The sequence below is a fragment of the Passer domesticus genome, chromosome 3 (assembly GCF_036417665.1).
Source record: "Passer domesticus isolate bPasDom1 chromosome 3, bPasDom1.hap1, whole genome shotgun sequence".
Taxonomy (NCBI): Eukaryota; Metazoa; Chordata; class Aves; order Passeriformes; family Passeridae; genus Passer; species Passer domesticus.
The window spans coordinates 428261-445017 of record NC_087476.1 but is presented as its reverse complement, the minus strand read 5'-3'; the positions used below and the strand labels follow the sequence as shown (position 1 = coordinate 445017).

The window sequence follows — 16757 nt, the reverse complement described above, 5'->3', positions numbered from 1 at the left end:
TGAACTGGGACTGTGAGCACAGACCAGTGACTGTACTGGGCTGAACTGGGCTGAACTGGGACTGTGAGCACAGACCAGTGACTGTACTGGGCTGAACTGGGACTGTGAGCACAGACCAGAGCCCGTACTGGCCGGACTGGTCTGTACTGGGCCGTGCCCGCCGTGCCCCCGGCCCCCCGGCCCCGGGCTCTGTGTGTGGGGCGGCTCCCGCCGTGCGGGGCCGGGCCCCCGGGGCTCGCCGCCCCCGCCCCGTCCCGCCGCTCCGCACAAAGGCCGGGGGGCCGCGGCCCCGCCACAGAAGGCGGCGGGAGGCGCAGCCCGCACCGGAGCACGGCCGCGGGCCCGTGAGTAGCGGGCGGGACAGCGGGGCTGGGGTGGGCACCGGCACCGGCACCGGCACCGGCACCGGAGCGCTCGGCTCCGCTCGGCTCCGCGCCGGCACTCCGCTCGGCTCCCTTCGGAACCGCTCGGTTCTACTCGGGGCCGTCCCGGAGGTGGCTCGGCTCTTTTCGCTCCTCTCGGCTGCGCTCGGCTCTTTTCGGACCTCTCGGTTCTGCCCGCTCGCCTCGGCTCCGGCCCGGCCGCCGCTCGGGTCTCTTCGGCTCCTCTCGGTCACTGTGATTCCGCTCGGGTTCTTTCGGTTCCGCTCGGTTCCACTCGGGCCCTTTCGGTTCTCCCTCGGTTCCGGTCCGGCCCGTGCCCCCCCCCCGCCCCCCACCGCAGCCAACCAGCCGGGCCGGGAGGCACCACGTGACCCGGAGCCCAGACAAAGGGCCGCCGGGCTGACCCGCACCGGCCCGGCCGGCTCCGCGCGTTCCGGCTCCGCGCGTTCCGCCCCGGCCCGGGCCCGCCGGGCCCCGCGGGTACGGCTCCGGTACCGGCACCGCCACCGGCACCACCGCGGGCCGGGCCGCGCGGGGACATCCCGGGGGGCTCGGGGGGGGGGGGCCTGGAGGGGGTGACATGGACCGGGATGGGCTCGGGGGGTACCGGGAGGGGCTTGGGGGGTACCGGGATGGGCCCGGGAGATACCGGGATGGGCTCGGGGGTACCGGGATGGGATTGCAGGTACCGGGATGGGCTTGGGGGATACCGGGATGTGCACAGAGGGTACCGGGATGGGCTCGGAGCTCTCGGGATGGTCCCGGGATAAGCATAGACAGTACCGGGATGGGCTCGGGGGGGTACCGGGATAGACCCGGGAGGTACCGGGATGGGCTCGGGATGGTCCCGGGATGGGCTCGGGGCTCCCGGGATGAGTGCCGAGGTCCCGGCACGGGCCCCGGTCTAAGTCCCGGGGTCAGTGCCGGGGCTCAGCGGGGGAAACTGAGGCACGGGAGCTGCCCGGTGCCACGGCGTGCCCCTCGGTGCCCGCAGGCCGAGAAGAAGGCCAAGGTGATCGCCGTGATGAACGTGGTGGAGGAGCCGGCGCGGGCCGAGGCGCAGAAGGAGGAGGAGGCCAGCCCGCCGCCCGGGCCGCAGCAGCCCACCGACCCCGCCTCGCCCAGCGTGGCCACCACGCCCGAGCCCGCCGTGGCCGAGGCGGGCGACAAGAACACCTCCAAGTCGGCCGACGACGAGCCCGAGTACGAGGTGAGGGCCGCGGAGTGTCCGTGCTCAGCCCCGGGGCCGGTGTGCCCCGTGCCCTGCCCGGTGTGCCCGCGCTCAGCCCCCTGCCCGGTGTGCCCACACTCAGCCCCGTGCCCGGTGTGCCCGCGCTCAGCCCCGTGCCCGGTGTGCCCGCGCTCAGCCCCGTGCCCGGTGTGCCCCGTGCCCTGCCCGGTGTGCCCGCGCTCAGCCCCGTGCCCGGTGTGCCCGCGCTCAGCCCCGTGCCCGGTGTGCCCGCACTCAGCCCCGTGCCCTGCCCGCAGGACGGCCGCGGCTTCGGCATCGGCGAGCTGGTGTGGGGCAAGCTGCGCGGCTTCTCGTGGTGGCCCGGGCGCATCGTGTCCTGGTGGATGACCGGGCGCAGCCGCGCCGCCGAGGGCACCCGCTGGGTCATGTGGTTCGGCGACGGCAAGTTCTCGGTGGTGAGTGGCACCCCGCGGGCATGGCGGGGGCGGAGGGGGACAGCGGGGGACAGCGGGCCCGCCCGTGTCACCGCCGCCCCGCTGTCCCCAGGTGTGCGTGGAGAAGCTGCTGCCCCTGAGCTCCTTCGCCAGCGCCTTCCACCAGGCCACCTACAACAAGCAGCCCATGTACCGCAAGGCCATCTACGAGGTGCTGCAGGTGAGGGGACACTGCGGGCCACGGGGACACTGCTGGGACAGCAGGGACACTGCCGAGACAGGGGGTGACACTGCCAGGACAGGGGGACACTGCTGGGGCAGCAGGGACACTGCCGAGACAGGGGGTGACACTGCCAGGACAGGGGGACACTGCCGAGACAGCAGAGACACTGCTGAGCCACGGGGACACTGCCGGGGCAGCAGGGACACTGCCGGGGCAGCAGGGACACTGCCAGGACAGGGGGTGACACTGCCAGGCCACGGGGACACTGCCAGGGCAGCAGGGACACTGCTGGGGCAGCAGGGACTCTCCTGAGACATCCCAGGGCACTGGCTCCACCTGTGGAAGCAGCAGCTGCCTCTGCACCCTGCCAGGACCCAGCCCTGCCTCCCCTCCTGCCCCACCTGGAGGGCTCTGAAAGGGCCTGGGGGTGTGGGGGACCCCCGAGGACATTTGTGCTCCTTAAGGACCCCCAAGGACATTTCTGCTCCTTAAGGACCCCCAAGGACATTTGTGCTCCTTAAGGACCCCCCCCACAAGGACATTTGTGCCCTTTCAGGCGTTGGGGTGTCTGGGGATCAGCTGTCCCAGCCTGGGGGGGATCCTGGCTTTGGGGTCTCCTGGCCGTGGTGGTCCCCCGAGGCTGGGCCTGCCTGTCTGGGCAGTGTGGAGCCGGCCGGGGGCCGAGGGTGGGGAGGTGACCCCTGCACCCCCTGCCCCCCCCAGGTGGCCAGCAGCCGGGCCGGGAAGATCTTCCCCGCGTGCCCCGAGAACGACGAGACCGACACGTCCAAGGTGGTGGAGATCCAGAACAAGCAGATGATCGAGTGGGCCCTGGGCGGCTTCCAGCCCTCGGGCCCCAAGGGGCTGGAGCCCCCCGAAGGTGAGCGGGCTCAGGGACCACCAGGGCCAGCAGCTCGGGTGGCACCAGGGTGCCACGGGCCCGGGCAGGGAGGTCCCGGGGGGCTGTGACCCTGCTGGGGGGACCCTGGCGGTGTGACCCGAATGGGGACCCCGCCGATGGCCCCGCTGATGGCCCCCGGTCCCGCAGAGGAGAGGAACCCCTACAAAGAAGTTTACACGGAGATGTGGGTGGAGCCCGAGGCAGCCGCCTACGCGCCGCCCCCGCCCGCCAAGAAGCCCCGCAAAAGCACAACCCAGGAGAAGCCCAAGGTCAAGGAGATCATCGACGAGCGCACCCGAGGTACCGCGGCCGCCCCGGGCCCCTCTCCTGGCTGCGGGGCTGCCCGGGGGTCCCTCCCCTCAGCCCCTGATCCCTGTCCCCCCAGAGCGGCTGGTGTACGAGGTGCGGCAGAAGTGCAGGAACATCGAGGGTGAGTGCGGGGCTGGGCACGGCTGGGGGGGTCTGTGCTGCCTGCCCGGGCACCCCCGGGCGCGGGGGGCACGCGGGGCCGTGGGGCAGCTCGCCTCGTGCCACCCCTCAGCAGCTGTGACGTGGCAGTGGCCCACCCTGGAGGGCGGCAGGGACCCCCAGGACACTGGGGTGGGGTCTGGGGTGGGGTCTGGGGGGCAGTGGGAGCCCTGCCTGCTGCTGCCAGGGCTGGTCCCCAGCTCTGCTGTGACCCCAGCGTGGGCTGAGTGTGGCCTGGGCACTGCAGGACAGGGCTCGGGGCGTCCCCACCACGCTGGGGTGACAGGGTGTTGGCTTGGGGTGTCCCTCTGCTGGGGTTTGGGTGTCCCCACACTGGTGTGGGGTGCCAGGGAGATGGGTCAGGGTGTCCCCATGCTGGTGTGGGGTGCCAGGGTGAAGGCTTGGGGTGTCCCCACAGTGGTGTGGGGTGCCAGGGAGATGGCTTGGGGTGTCCCCACAATGGTGTGGGGTGCCAGGGTGATGGCTCAGGGTGTCCCCACCATGCTGGGTGCCAGGGAGATGGCTCAGGGTGTCCTCATGCTGGTGTGGGGTGTCAGGGTGAAGGCTTGGGGTGTCCCCATGCTGGTGTGGGGTGCAAGGGAGATGGGTCAGGGTGTCCCCACAGTGGTGTGGGATGCCAGGGAGATGGCTTGGGGTGTCCCCATCATGCTGGGGTGCTAGGGTGATGGCTTGGGGTGTCCCCACACTGCTGTGGGGTGCCAGGGTGATGGGTCAGTGTCCCCATGCTGGTGTGGGGTGCCAGGGAGATGGGTCACGGTGTCCCCACAGTGGTGTGGGGTGCCAGAGTGAGGGCTCAGGGTGTCCCCACAGTGGTGTGGGATGCCAGGGTGAGGGCTCAGGGTGTCCCCACAGTGGTGTGGGGTGCCAGGACCATGTCTCCCCTTCTCCCCCAGACATCTGCATCTCCTGCGGGAGCCTCAACGTGACCCTGGAGCACCCTCTGTTCATCGGGGGGATGTGCCAAAACTGCAAGGTACGGTGTGGGGCACGGCCCGGGGGGCTCACAGGGTGTGCCCTGCCCCGAGGTGGGGTCCCCAGTGTCCCCAGGCCCGCAGTGACACCCTGGCTGTCCCCAGAACTGTTTCCTGGAGTGTGCGTACCAGTACGACGACGATGGCTACCAGTCCTACTGCACCATCTGCTGTGGTGGCCGTGAGGTCCTCATGTGTGGCAACAACAACTGCTGCAGGTGCCAGGGGCTGGGGGTGCCAGGGGCTGGGGGTGCCAGGGGCTGGGCTGGAACCACGGCTGGGCTGGAACTGGGCCCCTCTCCTGTCTGGAGTGAGGCTGGGCACGTTTGGTTTCCCACATTCCTGCCACGTGCTTTTGGTGATGCCAGCCCTGGTGTGGGACTGGGCAGTTTTGGTGGTGTCCCAGTCTCAGTAAGGGACTGGGAAGGTTTGGTGGTGTCCCAGTCTCAGTAAGGGACTGGGAAGGTTTGGTGGTGTCCCAGTCTCAGTAAGGGACTGGAAGGTTTGGTGGTGTCCCAGTCTCAGTAAGGGACTGGGAAGGTTTGGTGGTGTCCCAGTCTCAGTAAGGGACTGGGAAGGTTTGGTGGTGTCCCAGTCTCAGTAAGGGACTGGGAAGGTTTGGTGGTGTCCCAGTCTCAGTAAGGGACTGGGAAGGTTTGGTGGTGTCCCAGTCTCAGTAAGGGACTGGAAGGTTTGGTGGTGTCCCAGTCTCAGTAAGGGACTGGGAAGGTTTGGTGGTGTCCCAGTCTCAGTAAGGGACTGGGCAGTTTTGGTGATGTCCCAGTCTCAGTAAGGGACTGGGAAGGTTTGGTGGTGCCGCAGTGTTGGCATAGGAGTTCAGCCGGTCCTGGTTTGGGGCTGGGATGTTTTGGCAGTGCTGTGGTCTGTGGCACAGGAGCAGGCAGGTATGGTGGTGCAGGGGGGTTCTGGTGCTGCCAGGGAGGTTCTGGTGGTGGCACTGTCCCCATGTCACACTTTGATGTCCCGGTCTGGGTAGGGTGTGGTGATGCCACAATCCCACCATGCTCGGTGATGGGAGGTTCTGGTGATGCCAGGTCCTGGGAATTCGATGGTGTCATTAAGGAAATGTCCCAGTGTGAGCATTGCTGAGCCTCCCGGGCTGCCACACTGCCCGTGCCAGAGGGTGTCACTGCTGTGGCCAGAGGCTGGTGGCTGCAGTGGCCCGATGGCCCAGCTGGGCTCCCCAGGGCCCCGTGCCCACTCCGGCCCTGTTCCCCCACGGCTCCAGCCCAGCTGGCCAGTGGCAGTCTCACATCTTGTTCAGTAAAGCCATTTATTCGTGGCACAGAAATGCAAACTCAGCCTGAGCTGGTGCCTCTGAGGAGGGGTCCCCACTAAAGAACCCCTCGGTTTTGTCCCCTCAGTGTCCCCCTCAGAGTCCTCAGCTCCTGGCATCCACCTGGCTGGCAGGAGCTCTTTATCTCCTTTGTTATGCTATCCGGAGTCCTGCTGGCTCTCTGTCCATTCACCTGGATCACCCTTCCTTGTCCTCTTTGTTATTCCAAAGCTCAGCAGTTCAGCTGGGGCTCCACCCAGAGCTCAACCTCTGCAGCTCAATCTGCATTGCAAATCCTCTGCCTGGGCCGGATTTATGCACCTCAGCACCACTCTGGGATGTCTTGTGATGCCTCAGTCCTCACGTGGAGCTGGAGAGGCTTTGGCAGTGCCACAGACCTGGCAATGGGGGGCTGCCAGTCCTGCTGTGGGGCTTGGCAATGTTTTGGTGATGCCACAGTCCCAGCACGGGAGGCTCTGGTGAAGCTTCAGTGGTGCCAGTCCTGCCTTGGGGCTGGGAGGGTTTGTGATGTCCCAGTGCAAGACTTGAAAGATTTTCGTGGTGCCACGTTCCTGCCATTCCTGGGCTGTTGGTGATGCCAGCCCTGCTTTGGGGCTGGCATGTTTTAATGATGCCACAGTCCCTGAGTGTAGGTTGGGAGGTTTGGTAAAGTTCTGGTCCCGGTGTGGCACTGTGGCAGTTTGGCAGTGCCTGCATGGAGCCGGGAAGCCCAGGTGATGCCACAGCCCTGGCACAGGGACTGTGTGATGCCAGCTGTGCTTTGACACTGGGAGCTTTTGGTGGTGCCTTGGTCCTGGTTTGTGGGGCTGGGGGAAGTTCTGGTCATGCCCCAGACTGGCACGGTCCTGCCATGGAGTTCTGGGTGATGCCAGCCCAGGTGTGGGCTTTGGAGGATTTGGCAGTGACGGGATCCTGCAGGGCTGGGGGAGGATCTGGCAAGGCTCCAGTGCTGCTGTGGGGCTCAGCAGTTCCACTGATGGCCCAGCCCTGGGGTAGGACTGAGCCTCTTGGTGCTGCCACAGTCCTGCCATGGGGTTTTGGGTGATGCCAGGTCTGTTGTGGGACTGAGGTTTTTGGTGATGCCACAGTCCTGCTGTGGTGTTTGGGGTGACCCCAGGTCTGCTGTGCGACTGAGGCTCTTGGTGCTGCCACAGTCCTGCCGTGGGGTTTTGGGTGATCCCAGGTCTGGTTTGGGGAGGTTCTGGTACTGCCACAGTCCTGCCACGGGGTTTTGGGTAGTGCCAGGTCTGGTTTGGGGAGGTTCTGGTGCTGCCACAGTCCTGCCGTGGGGTTTGGGGAGGTTTTGGTGATGCCACAGGTCTGCCGTGGGGCTTTGTGTGGTGCCAGGTCTGGTTTGGGGAGGTTCTGGTGCTGCCACAGTCCTGCCGTGGGGTTTTGGGAGGTTCTGGTGCTGCCACAGCCCCGCTGCAGGGCTGGGCCAGGCTCTGGCAATGCCCAGTCCAGCACAGAGCTGTGGTCCCAGAGCAGGGCTGGGTGTGGGCAGGCCCGTGGGACCCCGTGGGGACGGCCCGGTCGTGCCCTGCCGTGGTTCCGGCGGTGCCATGGCCCCGGCACGGCCCCGTGCTGACCCCGGCTGCCCCCCGTGCCAGGTGCTTCTGCGTGGAGTGCGTGGACCTGCTGGTGGGCCCGGGGGCGGCGCAGGCGGCCATCAAGGAGGACCCCTGGAACTGCTACATGTGCGGCCACAAGGGCGTCTACGGGCTGCTGCGGCGGCGCGAGGACTGGCCCTCGCGCCTGCAGATGTTCTTCGCCAACAACCACGACCAGGAGTTTGTGAGTGCCCCTCCCTGATGGCCCCCAGCCCTGCCTGCTTGACCCCCCCAGCCCTGCCCTGCCGACCCCCCCAGCCCCTCCCCTGCCCCGCTGACCCCAGCCCCTCCCCGCTGACCCCCAAATCCTGCCCCACTGACCCCAGCCCTGCCCCACTGACCCCAGCCCCTCCCTGCTGACCCCCCAGCCCTGCCCCACTGACCCCAGCCCTGCCCCACTGACCCCAGCCCCTCCCTGCTGACCCCCCAGCCCTGCCCCACTGACCCCAGCCCCTCCCTGCTGACCCCCCAGCCCTGCCCCACTGACCACCCCAACCCCTCCCCGCTGACCCCCAAATCCTGCCCCACTGACCCCAGCCCCTCCCTGCTGACCCCTCAGCACCCCTGCCCCACTGACCCCCCAGCCCTGCCCCACTCACCCCCAGCCCTGTGCTGCTAACCCCCCAGCCCCTCCCCACTGACCCCAAGCCCTGCCCCACTGACCCCCCAGTCCCTCCCTGCTGACCCCAGCCCCTCCCTGCTGACCCCAGCCCCTCCCTGCTGACCCCAAGCCATGCCCCGCTGACCCCCAAGCCGTGCCCTGTTGACCCCAGCCCCTCCCTGATGACCCCAGCCCCCTCCCCTCTGACCCCCCCAGCCCCTCCCCTCTGATCCCCTAGCTCCTCCCTGCTGACCCCCAAATCCTGCTCCACTGACCCCAGCCACTGACCCCCAGGCCCCTCCCAGCTCTGCCCTGCTGACCCCCCAGCCCCCCTCCCCTCCCCACTGACCCCCCAGCCCTGCCCCACTGACACCCCAGCCCCTCCCCACTGACCCCCAAGCCCTGCCCGCTGACCCCCCAGCCCTGCCCCAGTGACCCCCTCCCCTCCCCGCTGACCCCCAAGCCCTGCCCCACTGACACCCCAGCCCCTCCCTGCTGACACCCCACCCCCAGCCCCCTGCCCCACTGACCCCCAGCCCCTCCCCGCTGACCCCTGCCCTGGCTCCAGGACCCCCCGAAGGTGTACCCGCCGGTGCCCGCTGAGAAGAGGAAGCCCATCCGGGTGCTCTCGCTCTTCGACGGCATCGCCACAGGTGGGTGGGGGTCCCTGGCCCTTGCAGGGCCCCCCTGGGCCGTGTGTGGGGTTGGAGTGCTGGGGTGACGGGAGCTGGTGGTCTCGGGGCACAGGTGTGGACAGGTCTGTGGGTGTTCCCGTGGGCAGCCCCCACTGTCTGCTGCACCCCAGGGGTCTCACAGCAGAGGGGAGCAGGACGGGGCCAGCCCTGGGGGTGGGACAGGGCTGGGGGCCCGTTGTGCCTGTGTGGCCCACTCCCCACGGCTCCCCACAGGCTTGCTGGTGCTGAAGGACCTGGGCATCCAGGTGGACAGGTACATCGCCTCCGAGGTGTGCGAGGACTCCATCACCGTGGGCATGGTGAGGCACCAGGGCAAGATCATGTACGTCGGGGACGTCCGCAACGTCACCCAGAAACACGTACGTGCCACCCTGCCCCTGGCCCCCTCCCTGCCAGCACCGGGACCCCCCACAGCCCCAGGGGCAGCCCTCAGGCCCAGGGTGGGGGTGCCAGGGGGTCCTGAGTGGGACTGCGTGCTCCTGGTGGGAGCTCAGCCACCGTCGTGTCCCTGTGCCCGGGCCGTGGCAGTGCCTGGCTCACCCGGGCTCTCCTTTCCCCCTTGCAGATACAGGAGTGGGGCCCCTTTGATCTGGTCATCGGGGGCAGCCCCTGCAACGACCTGTCCATCGTCAACCCGGCCAGGAAGGGTCTCTACGGTAGGAGAGGGCTGGGGCTCCAAAGGGTGGGGCTGGCCCCCCAGGGCTGACAGAGAGCCCCAGCCCTTAGCCCAGCCCCTCCTGTCTCCTCCCAGAGGGCACGGGGCGCCTCTTCTTCGAGTTCTACCGCCTGCTGCACGAAGCCCGGCCCAAGGAGGGCGACGACCGGCCCTTCTTCTGGCTCTTTGAGAACGTGGTGGCCATGGGCGTGAGCGACAAGAGGGACATCTCGCGCTTCCTGGAGGTCAGTGCCCGCCTGGGCTCAGCCCCGGGACCCCCAGCTCCCACCCCCAGGGCAAGGGGCTGCCCAGCCCCACTGATCTAACCCCAGTGACCCTCGGCTCTGTCCTCCCTCAGTCCAATCCCGTCATGATTGATGCCAAAGAAGTGTCTGCAGCACACCGGGCACGGTACTTCTGGGGGAACCTGCCCGGCATGAACAGGTGGGTGAGAGCAGCCCAAAGCTGAGCCCCTGGCTGGCTCGGGAGGGTGGGCTGCACTCCTGGGTCCTCCCTCAGCCTGGGGGTTCCCTGACCCTGGTCAGGGCTGGGTAAGAGCCAGTGTGATGGCACACCCTAGAAACCTATGGTGTTTCCCTGTGGGGGTGGCAGGTCCTGTGCCAGCTCTCTTGTGCTGGAGGGGTGGCACTAAGCTGTCCTTTGTGTCCCTCTTGGGTGTTGGCTGTTGTGGCCCACAGCTAGAGGGCACAGATGGGCTCCCACAGGAATTGCTTCCTGCCCATTACCTGCCACACACCCCCAAAACAGCCGTGGCCACCTTGTGACCCCCACAAACCCCAGCTGGAGACCTGCCCTGTGCCCACGGTGGGGGGACAGTATGGGGACACAGTCCTGCCACCCCCTGCCCACTATGTCTCCCCCCCAGGCCACTCGCGTCCACCGTCAATGATAAGCTGGAGCTGCAGGAGTGCCTGGAGCACGGCAGGATAGCAAAGGTCAGCCTGGGCTGGGCTTGGGGGGCCTGAGGGGGCAGGAGGGGGGCTCCAGTGCTGTCAGCAGTGCCTCCCAGTGGGAGTCACCCACCCGCTGCCTCGGGGCTCCATCCCCGCCCAGCCTGACCAGCCCGTGCCTCTTGCAGTTCAGCAAAGTGCGAACCATCACCACTCGCTCCAACTCCATCAAGCAGGGCAAGGACCAGCACTTCCCCGTGTTCATGAACGAGAAGGAGGACATCCTGTGGTGCACGGAGATGGAGAGGTAGCGCGGCGGGGCCGGGGCGGCGCTGGCTCCCGCCCGCGCCGCAGCCCCCTGACCCCTCCCCGTGTCCCGCAGGGTCTTCGGCTTCCCCGTGCACTACACGGACGTGTCCAACATGAGCCGCCTGGCCCGGCAGAGACTGCTCGGCAGGTCCTGGAGCGTGCCGGTCATCCGCCACCTCTTCGCGCCCCTGAAGGAATACTTTGCCTGCGTTTAGAGATGGGCAGGAACTGGTCACACGGAGCGAGTCGGAATCAAACCCATCCACGCCAAGAGAAGAGAACACACGGAATGAGAGAAGAGTCAGCACCCAGAAGAGAGACGGGATTTCGCAGCCCGACGGGAACCCAGCACACGTCTCCCCGAGCCAAAGGGGTCGGTGTCCTCTCCGGAATTTCCCAGGATCAGCTTTAGCTATTTAAAAGCAAACAAAAACCACAAGAAGCAAACGAAAACGAAGACGGCGAAATCAAACAAACAACGACGAAACGGAAGAAAAAAAAAAAGAAAAAGAAGAGAAACCAAAACCTTTTTTTTTTGGGTAACCTTTTAATTTTCCGCTCTTTTCTGGCTGGGTTTTCCTGTCGGTTTGGTTTCCACTTCTCGGAGCAGCGGGCGAGACGCCGTCGCCAGCGCCGCTCTCGGAGAGGGGGAAACGGCAGCGGGGAAGCCCAGTGGGGAGGGAGGCGGAGGCAAAGGAGACCCGCTCTGCTCCGAGACCCGCTCCGAGACCGCTCCGCTCCGTCCGCGCCAGCGCCCGGCCGGCCCGGCCCCGGCCCCGGCGGCTGAGCCTCGCTCTGTTCCACCAGCACCGCTCTCCGGTGACATGGAGCCAACCCGGCAGGGAGGCCGGGAACACACACACCACACACACACCTTTTCTACAGTATTTTGGGTGCCTACCACACGGAAACCTTGAAGAGAGCAGATCCTAGAAGCCGCTGTTACCTCTTGTTTACAGTTTATATATATATGATAGATATGAGATATAGATATATATATATATAAAAGGTACTGTTACTACTGTACAACCTGACTTCATAATGGTGCTTTACACAGCGGGGTGAGTCGAGACATCAGCTTCCACGTTGCCTTACGTGCCGGGCCTTTCCGAGCGAGCGGCAGGGCCGGGGCGGCCGGGCGGAAGCGTCTCCATCCCGAGTCATGCAATAACCTTTTTCTGTCCCGAACGGAAGCGCCTCGGCGGTGCCCCCCTGCCCCGCCGGCGCCACCCCACAGCGTACTGGTGCTCTTCTGCGTACGTGGTGTCCGGCAGGGCCCGCGCCGGCTGTCCCCCGGTGCCCCGGCTGCCCGCCGGGGCGGCGCGGGGCGCGGCGCCGCGGACGGGCTCCGGCCGAGGGCGGCGGCGGGGACGCCGGCGGGGCAGGGGGCACAGAGCGGCTCCCGTGCCGGAGCGCGGCCGGGGCGCTTCCGGCATGGCGCGGGGATGGCCGCGGCTCCCGGACCCTGGTGCTACATCCGCGGGGCCGGGCCGGCGGCAGGGGGGCGATGCCCCGGTGAGCCGGGACGGGACCCCGGCGGCGTCGCCGCGGCCGCCGGGCCATCGCTCCCCTGCCCGCGCGCGGCTCGGAGCGAGCGCGTCCCCCGTGTCCCCTCGGCGGGGTGGCACGGGGCACCGTGGCGGCGGTGTCGGTCGGTCGGCGGAGCGCGGGCAGGTGCTGGCGGTGCGGTGGATGGTGCTACTGCTCCGGGCCCGGGGCGGCCGCGGCGCCCGCGGAGCAGGGACTGGTGCTAGGGCGCGGGGAGGCTCCCGGGCCCGCCGCTGTCTCTTCTCTAACTGTGAAAGGCGCGGGCCCCGGGGCCGCGCTCGCTGCGGGGTGCTGGCTAATGGCAGCGAGCCGCGGCCCGCGCGCCCCGAGGTGCTGGGACCGACGGCGGCGGGGCCCCCACCTCCCCTCCCTCCTGGTGCTACTGGGGGCTCGGGGGCCCCTCTGGGTGCGGGGGGCACGGGGAGCTGAGCTGGCGCGGGCGGCCGCGGTGGCGGCACCGCGGGGCCTGGCTTTGCCGGGGAGCCAAGGTGGCGAGGCAGGGGGGCACTGGCCCCGGGCTGCCAGGGCCGGGTGGCACAGGATGGCACAGGACCGCTGCAGCGGGCACTGCTCCTGCCTGCCTGCTGCTGTCTGAGCCCTCATGGCCCCACGAGCCTGTCTGTGGGGCTGGCACGGCCCCGGCCGTCCTGTGTGCGGCACGGTGGGCACTGCGGGTCCTGCACGGCCCTGCAGCACTGCTGCAGGTCCTGCATGGCTCCGTGCCCCCGGCTGCGGGTCCTGCAGGGATCCACGGCGCTGCCCGTGGGTCCTGCAGAGTCCCACAGGCCTGGGTGCAAGCGCTGCATGGCCCTGCAGTGCTGAATGCAGGGCCTGCAGCGCTGATTGCAGACCCTGCAACGCTGAATGCAGGGCCTGCAGCGCTGATTGCAGACCCTGCAGCGCTGATTGCAGACCCTGCAGTGCTGATTGCAGACCCTGCAGGGCTGATTGCAGACCCTGCAGGGCTGAATGCAGGGCCTGCAATGCTGATTGCAGGGCCTGCAGCGCTGACTGCAGACCCTGCAATGCTGACTGCAGGCCCTGCATGGCCCTGTGGCACTGGGTGCTGATCCTGCATGCCCTTGAGGTGCTGGGTGCTGGTCCTGCAGGGCCCTGCAGCGTTGCTGGCAGGCCCTGCACGGCTCCGTGGCGCTGGGTGCTGGCCCCGCGTGGCCCTGCAGCTCCGGGCGCCGGCGCTGCCCCGACCCTGCGGCACCGCCGGCGGGTTCTGCACGGCCACGCGCTGGCTCTGGGGGTCCCGGGGGACCCCCGGCTCAGCCCAGCCCTGCAGCCCTTCCTGGGACCCCGCTGCACCTTCGGGGCCGGGTCCCAGCGGGTGCTGCGGCGCGGGGCCCGGCGCGGCGCGGCGTTGGCACGGCCCAGCCGGTGCCGGTGCCGGTGCCGGTGGAAGCAGGTTCCTGCTGGGAACAGGTGCCGGCGGCGGTGGGGACCGTGGGGATGCCTGGGGCAAGAGTTCAGTTTTTAACATACCCGACTCACGTCTTTTTTTAAAAAAAAACCAACCAGACAAATTCTGTTGCACAGCCCTAGATGAAAACTCAAAAACAACACAGCAAGGCCTGAATTCCTTAAGATCCGCCGAGGGAGTGGGGACAAACACGGTGCTAAAACATTTTATTAAAAATATATATTGTTAAATTAAGTCTGCTGTCTGGACAATGACTGTTTTGTTTCTCGTAGTGGAGTTTCAAAGAGCACTATTATTTTACTCTTATATATTATTATTAAAAAAAAAAAACAAAAAAGAAAAAGGCATTTTAACTTTGTACTTGAAAACTAAATGAGAGATTTCATGTGTTTTAGCCTAGACATTGAAATAGCTGACGCTTAACTATTTGTGGGAATCATGTACTCATCATCCCGAGGAATACGCTGTAGAGCTGGTACCCTCCTTCCTCCCTTTGATTTGGCTCCGCCGCCACATTCCCGGCGCCGCCGCGGCCGCCCCGGCTGCTCTCCCTGCCCTCCCCTCCCAGCCCCGACCCCCCGGTTTATTTTCTACTTCTCTCTCGGTTCGTTGCCCCTGTTTTTTTGTTGGTTTGTTTTTTTAGGGTCGCTTCTCTATTTATTGCCGCTGAACTGTGCATTTCACGGCCGGAGGTGCCGCGGGCGCCCGGCGCTGTTGTATCTGTGTGAGTATTGCTCGTGACATAGCTGTTCTGAACTAATAAAGGTCAATGCGTGCAGCAGATGTAGAAAGTCTGTCCGTCCCGCTTCCATCCCATCCTCCTTTTTCTTTTTCTTTGGTGCCCAGAAGAGTATAATACAGACGAGCTCCTTTCTAATGTACTTGTGCTGGAGAACACTTGAATAAATGTCCTGTTTTGTGCAAAAAAACAAAAAGAGAAAAAAAGAGGAAAAAAAAAAAGAGAGAAAAAAAATCCCCCTGTGTGGCTGTGTGGTCTGTCTGTGGTGGGGTGGGTCCTGGTGGGTGGGTGGGGAGATCCAGGTGCTGAAGGGGTCCTGGTGCCTGTGGGGTCTGGGGGCAGTGGGGTCCCAGTGCTGGTGCTGAGATCCGGGAGTCACAGGGTGTGGGGGGTCCCAGCAGCAGTGGTGGTGGGGCTGGGACTGGGGTGATGGTGGGGTCCTGGAGAGGCAGGAGGTGGGATCGGGGTGATTGTGGGGTCCTGGAGAGGCAGGAGGTGGGATTGGGGTGATGGTGGGGTCCTGGAGAGGCAGGAGGTGGGATCGGGGTGATTGTGGGGTCCTGGAGAGGCAGGAGGTGGGATCGGGGTCCTGGAGAGGCAGGAGGTGGGACTGGGGTGATTGAGGAGCCCTGGAGAGGCAGGAGGTGGGACTGGGGTGATGGTGGGGTCCTGGAGAGGCAGGAGGTGGGATCGGGGTGGTTGTGGGGTCCTGGAGAGGCAGGAGGTGGGACTGGGGTGATGGTGGGGTCCTGGAGAGGCAGGAGGTGGGACTGGGGTGATTGTGGGGCCCTGGAGAGGCAGGAGGTGGGATTGGGGTGATTGAGGGGTTCTGGAGAGGCAGGAGGTGGGATTGGGGTGATTGTGGGGTCCTGGAGAGGCAGGAGGTGGGATCGGGGTCCTGGAGAGGCAGGAGGTGGGATCGGGGTGATTGTGGGGTCCTGGAGAGGCAGGAGGTGGGATCGGGGTCCTGGAGAGGCAGGAGGTGGGACTGGGGTGATTGAGGAGCCCTGGAGAGGCAGGAGGTGGGACTGGGGTGATGGTGGGGTCCTGGAGAGGCAGGAGGTGGGATCGGGGTGGTTGTGGGGTCCTGGAGAGGCAGGAGGTGGGACTGGGGTGATGGTGGGGTCCTGGAGAGGCAGGAGGTGGGACTGGGGTGATTGTGGGGCCCTGGAGAGGCAGGAGGTGGGATCGGGGTGATGGTGGGGTCCTGGAGAGGCAGGAGGTGGGATTGGGGTGATTGAGGAGCCCCGGAGAGCCCTGGGGTCCCTGTGGGTGGGTGGGGGTCCCAGTGCAGTGGGGTCCCAGCCCTGAGGTGATCGTGTTCCCAGTGGGCTCCCAGGGGTCCCAGTCCCAGTGTGGGGCTCTGGGTTGAGCCCAGCTCCCTTGGGCACTGGGGCCTTGCCCTGGGGCAGGGGGTGCAGAGCCCCCAGCAGAGTGGGAACCCCCATTCTGCCACGTGAGCTGTGGGTCTGGAAACCCCGTGCAGCTCCTGCCTCAGTTTCCCCTCCAGCTGAGACTCCTGGGGTGCCCCCGTGCCACCCCCAGGGTGCTGGGGCCTGGAGGGGGTCCAGGTGGGCCAGCAGAGGTGTGACAGGTGTGACAGCCTGTGCTGTGCCAGGGATGGTGGCACAGGGCACTGCCAGGCTCTGCAGGGCTCTGGAGCCTCACAAAAAGGCCCAGTGCTGGTGCTGGGCTGGGGCATGGATGGATCCAGGAGCAGATGTGGGAAATGGATTTATACAAAATGTTTAAATTTTGGTAGAAGGTTCACATAGTGCGTATTTGTAAACTTCGGGATAAGAAATGTTGGCTTAGGAATGTTATGGAATAAGGCAGACGTTGCTGAGAGAGAAAATGAACTAGAAATAATTTATTAATTAATAGAAATAATAATTTGAAAGGATGGTCTTGTAAATAGGATTAAATACTTTAGAGAAATAGAACCATGAAAGATGTATTGTGGTAGGACCCACACGGGGCAATTTTAGATTATTAATTTTAAGGTATTTACAGTATGGTGTGGCTGAGGCTGATAGGCCAAGGAGCAGTGAAATTAGGAAATTGCTGCTGCACCCTCGGGGCCGCAGAGGGGAGGAGCTCATGGCAGGAGGGTTCCAGGCCTGGGGGAGGCACACGCTGGTTTAAGGTGTGTGCACAGCATCCCCGTGGCAGTGCCCGGGCAGCAGCAGCTGCTCGAGCTCCAGGCACAGAGCCCAGCCCGGGCTGAGGACTGCGGGCAGCTGTGCCACCAGCGGCCACCAGGCTCCCCAAGGTCCCTTGGGGACACCTGAGCTGGGGCTGCACACGCTGCTGCTGCTGCTGCCAGGGGTGAGGAACATAAATCCAATA

General features: G+C 65.9%; 1 protein-coding gene across 3 annotated transcripts in view; it reads left to right on the top strand.

Moving 5' to 3' along the window:
• The window catches only part of DNMT3A (DNA methyltransferase 3 alpha), a 50666-nt gene extending 36514 nt beyond the window's left edge, over window positions 1-14152 (top strand). For all 3 annotated transcript variants that reach the window (XM_064411436.1, XM_064411434.1, XM_064411435.1), the window contains exons 7-23: window positions 1378-1593; window positions 1872-2030; window positions 2122-2229; window positions 2956-3112; window positions 3281-3433; window positions 3519-3563; window positions 4516-4595; window positions 4699-4811; window positions 7522-7705; window positions 8691-8775; window positions 9031-9176; window positions 9383-9473; window positions 9569-9717; window positions 9831-9916; window positions 10359-10428; window positions 10572-10690; window positions 10766-14152. In XM_064411436.1, coding sequence (XP_064267506.1) covers window positions 1378-1593; window positions 1872-2030; window positions 2122-2229; window positions 2956-3112; window positions 3281-3433; window positions 3519-3563; window positions 4516-4595; window positions 4699-4811; window positions 7522-7705; window positions 8691-8775; window positions 9031-9176; window positions 9383-9473; window positions 9569-9717; window positions 9831-9916; window positions 10359-10428; window positions 10572-10690; window positions 10766-10907 — 2103 coding nt within the window. In that variant the 3' untranslated portion in view covers window positions 10908-14152. The remainder of the gene's footprint in view (window positions 1-1377; window positions 1594-1871; window positions 2031-2121; window positions 2230-2955; window positions 3113-3280; window positions 3434-3518; window positions 3564-4515; window positions 4596-4698; window positions 4812-7521; window positions 7706-8690; window positions 8776-9030; window positions 9177-9382; window positions 9474-9568; window positions 9718-9830; window positions 9917-10358; window positions 10429-10571; window positions 10691-10765) is intronic.
• Window positions 14153-16757: the final 2605 nt, after the last annotated feature.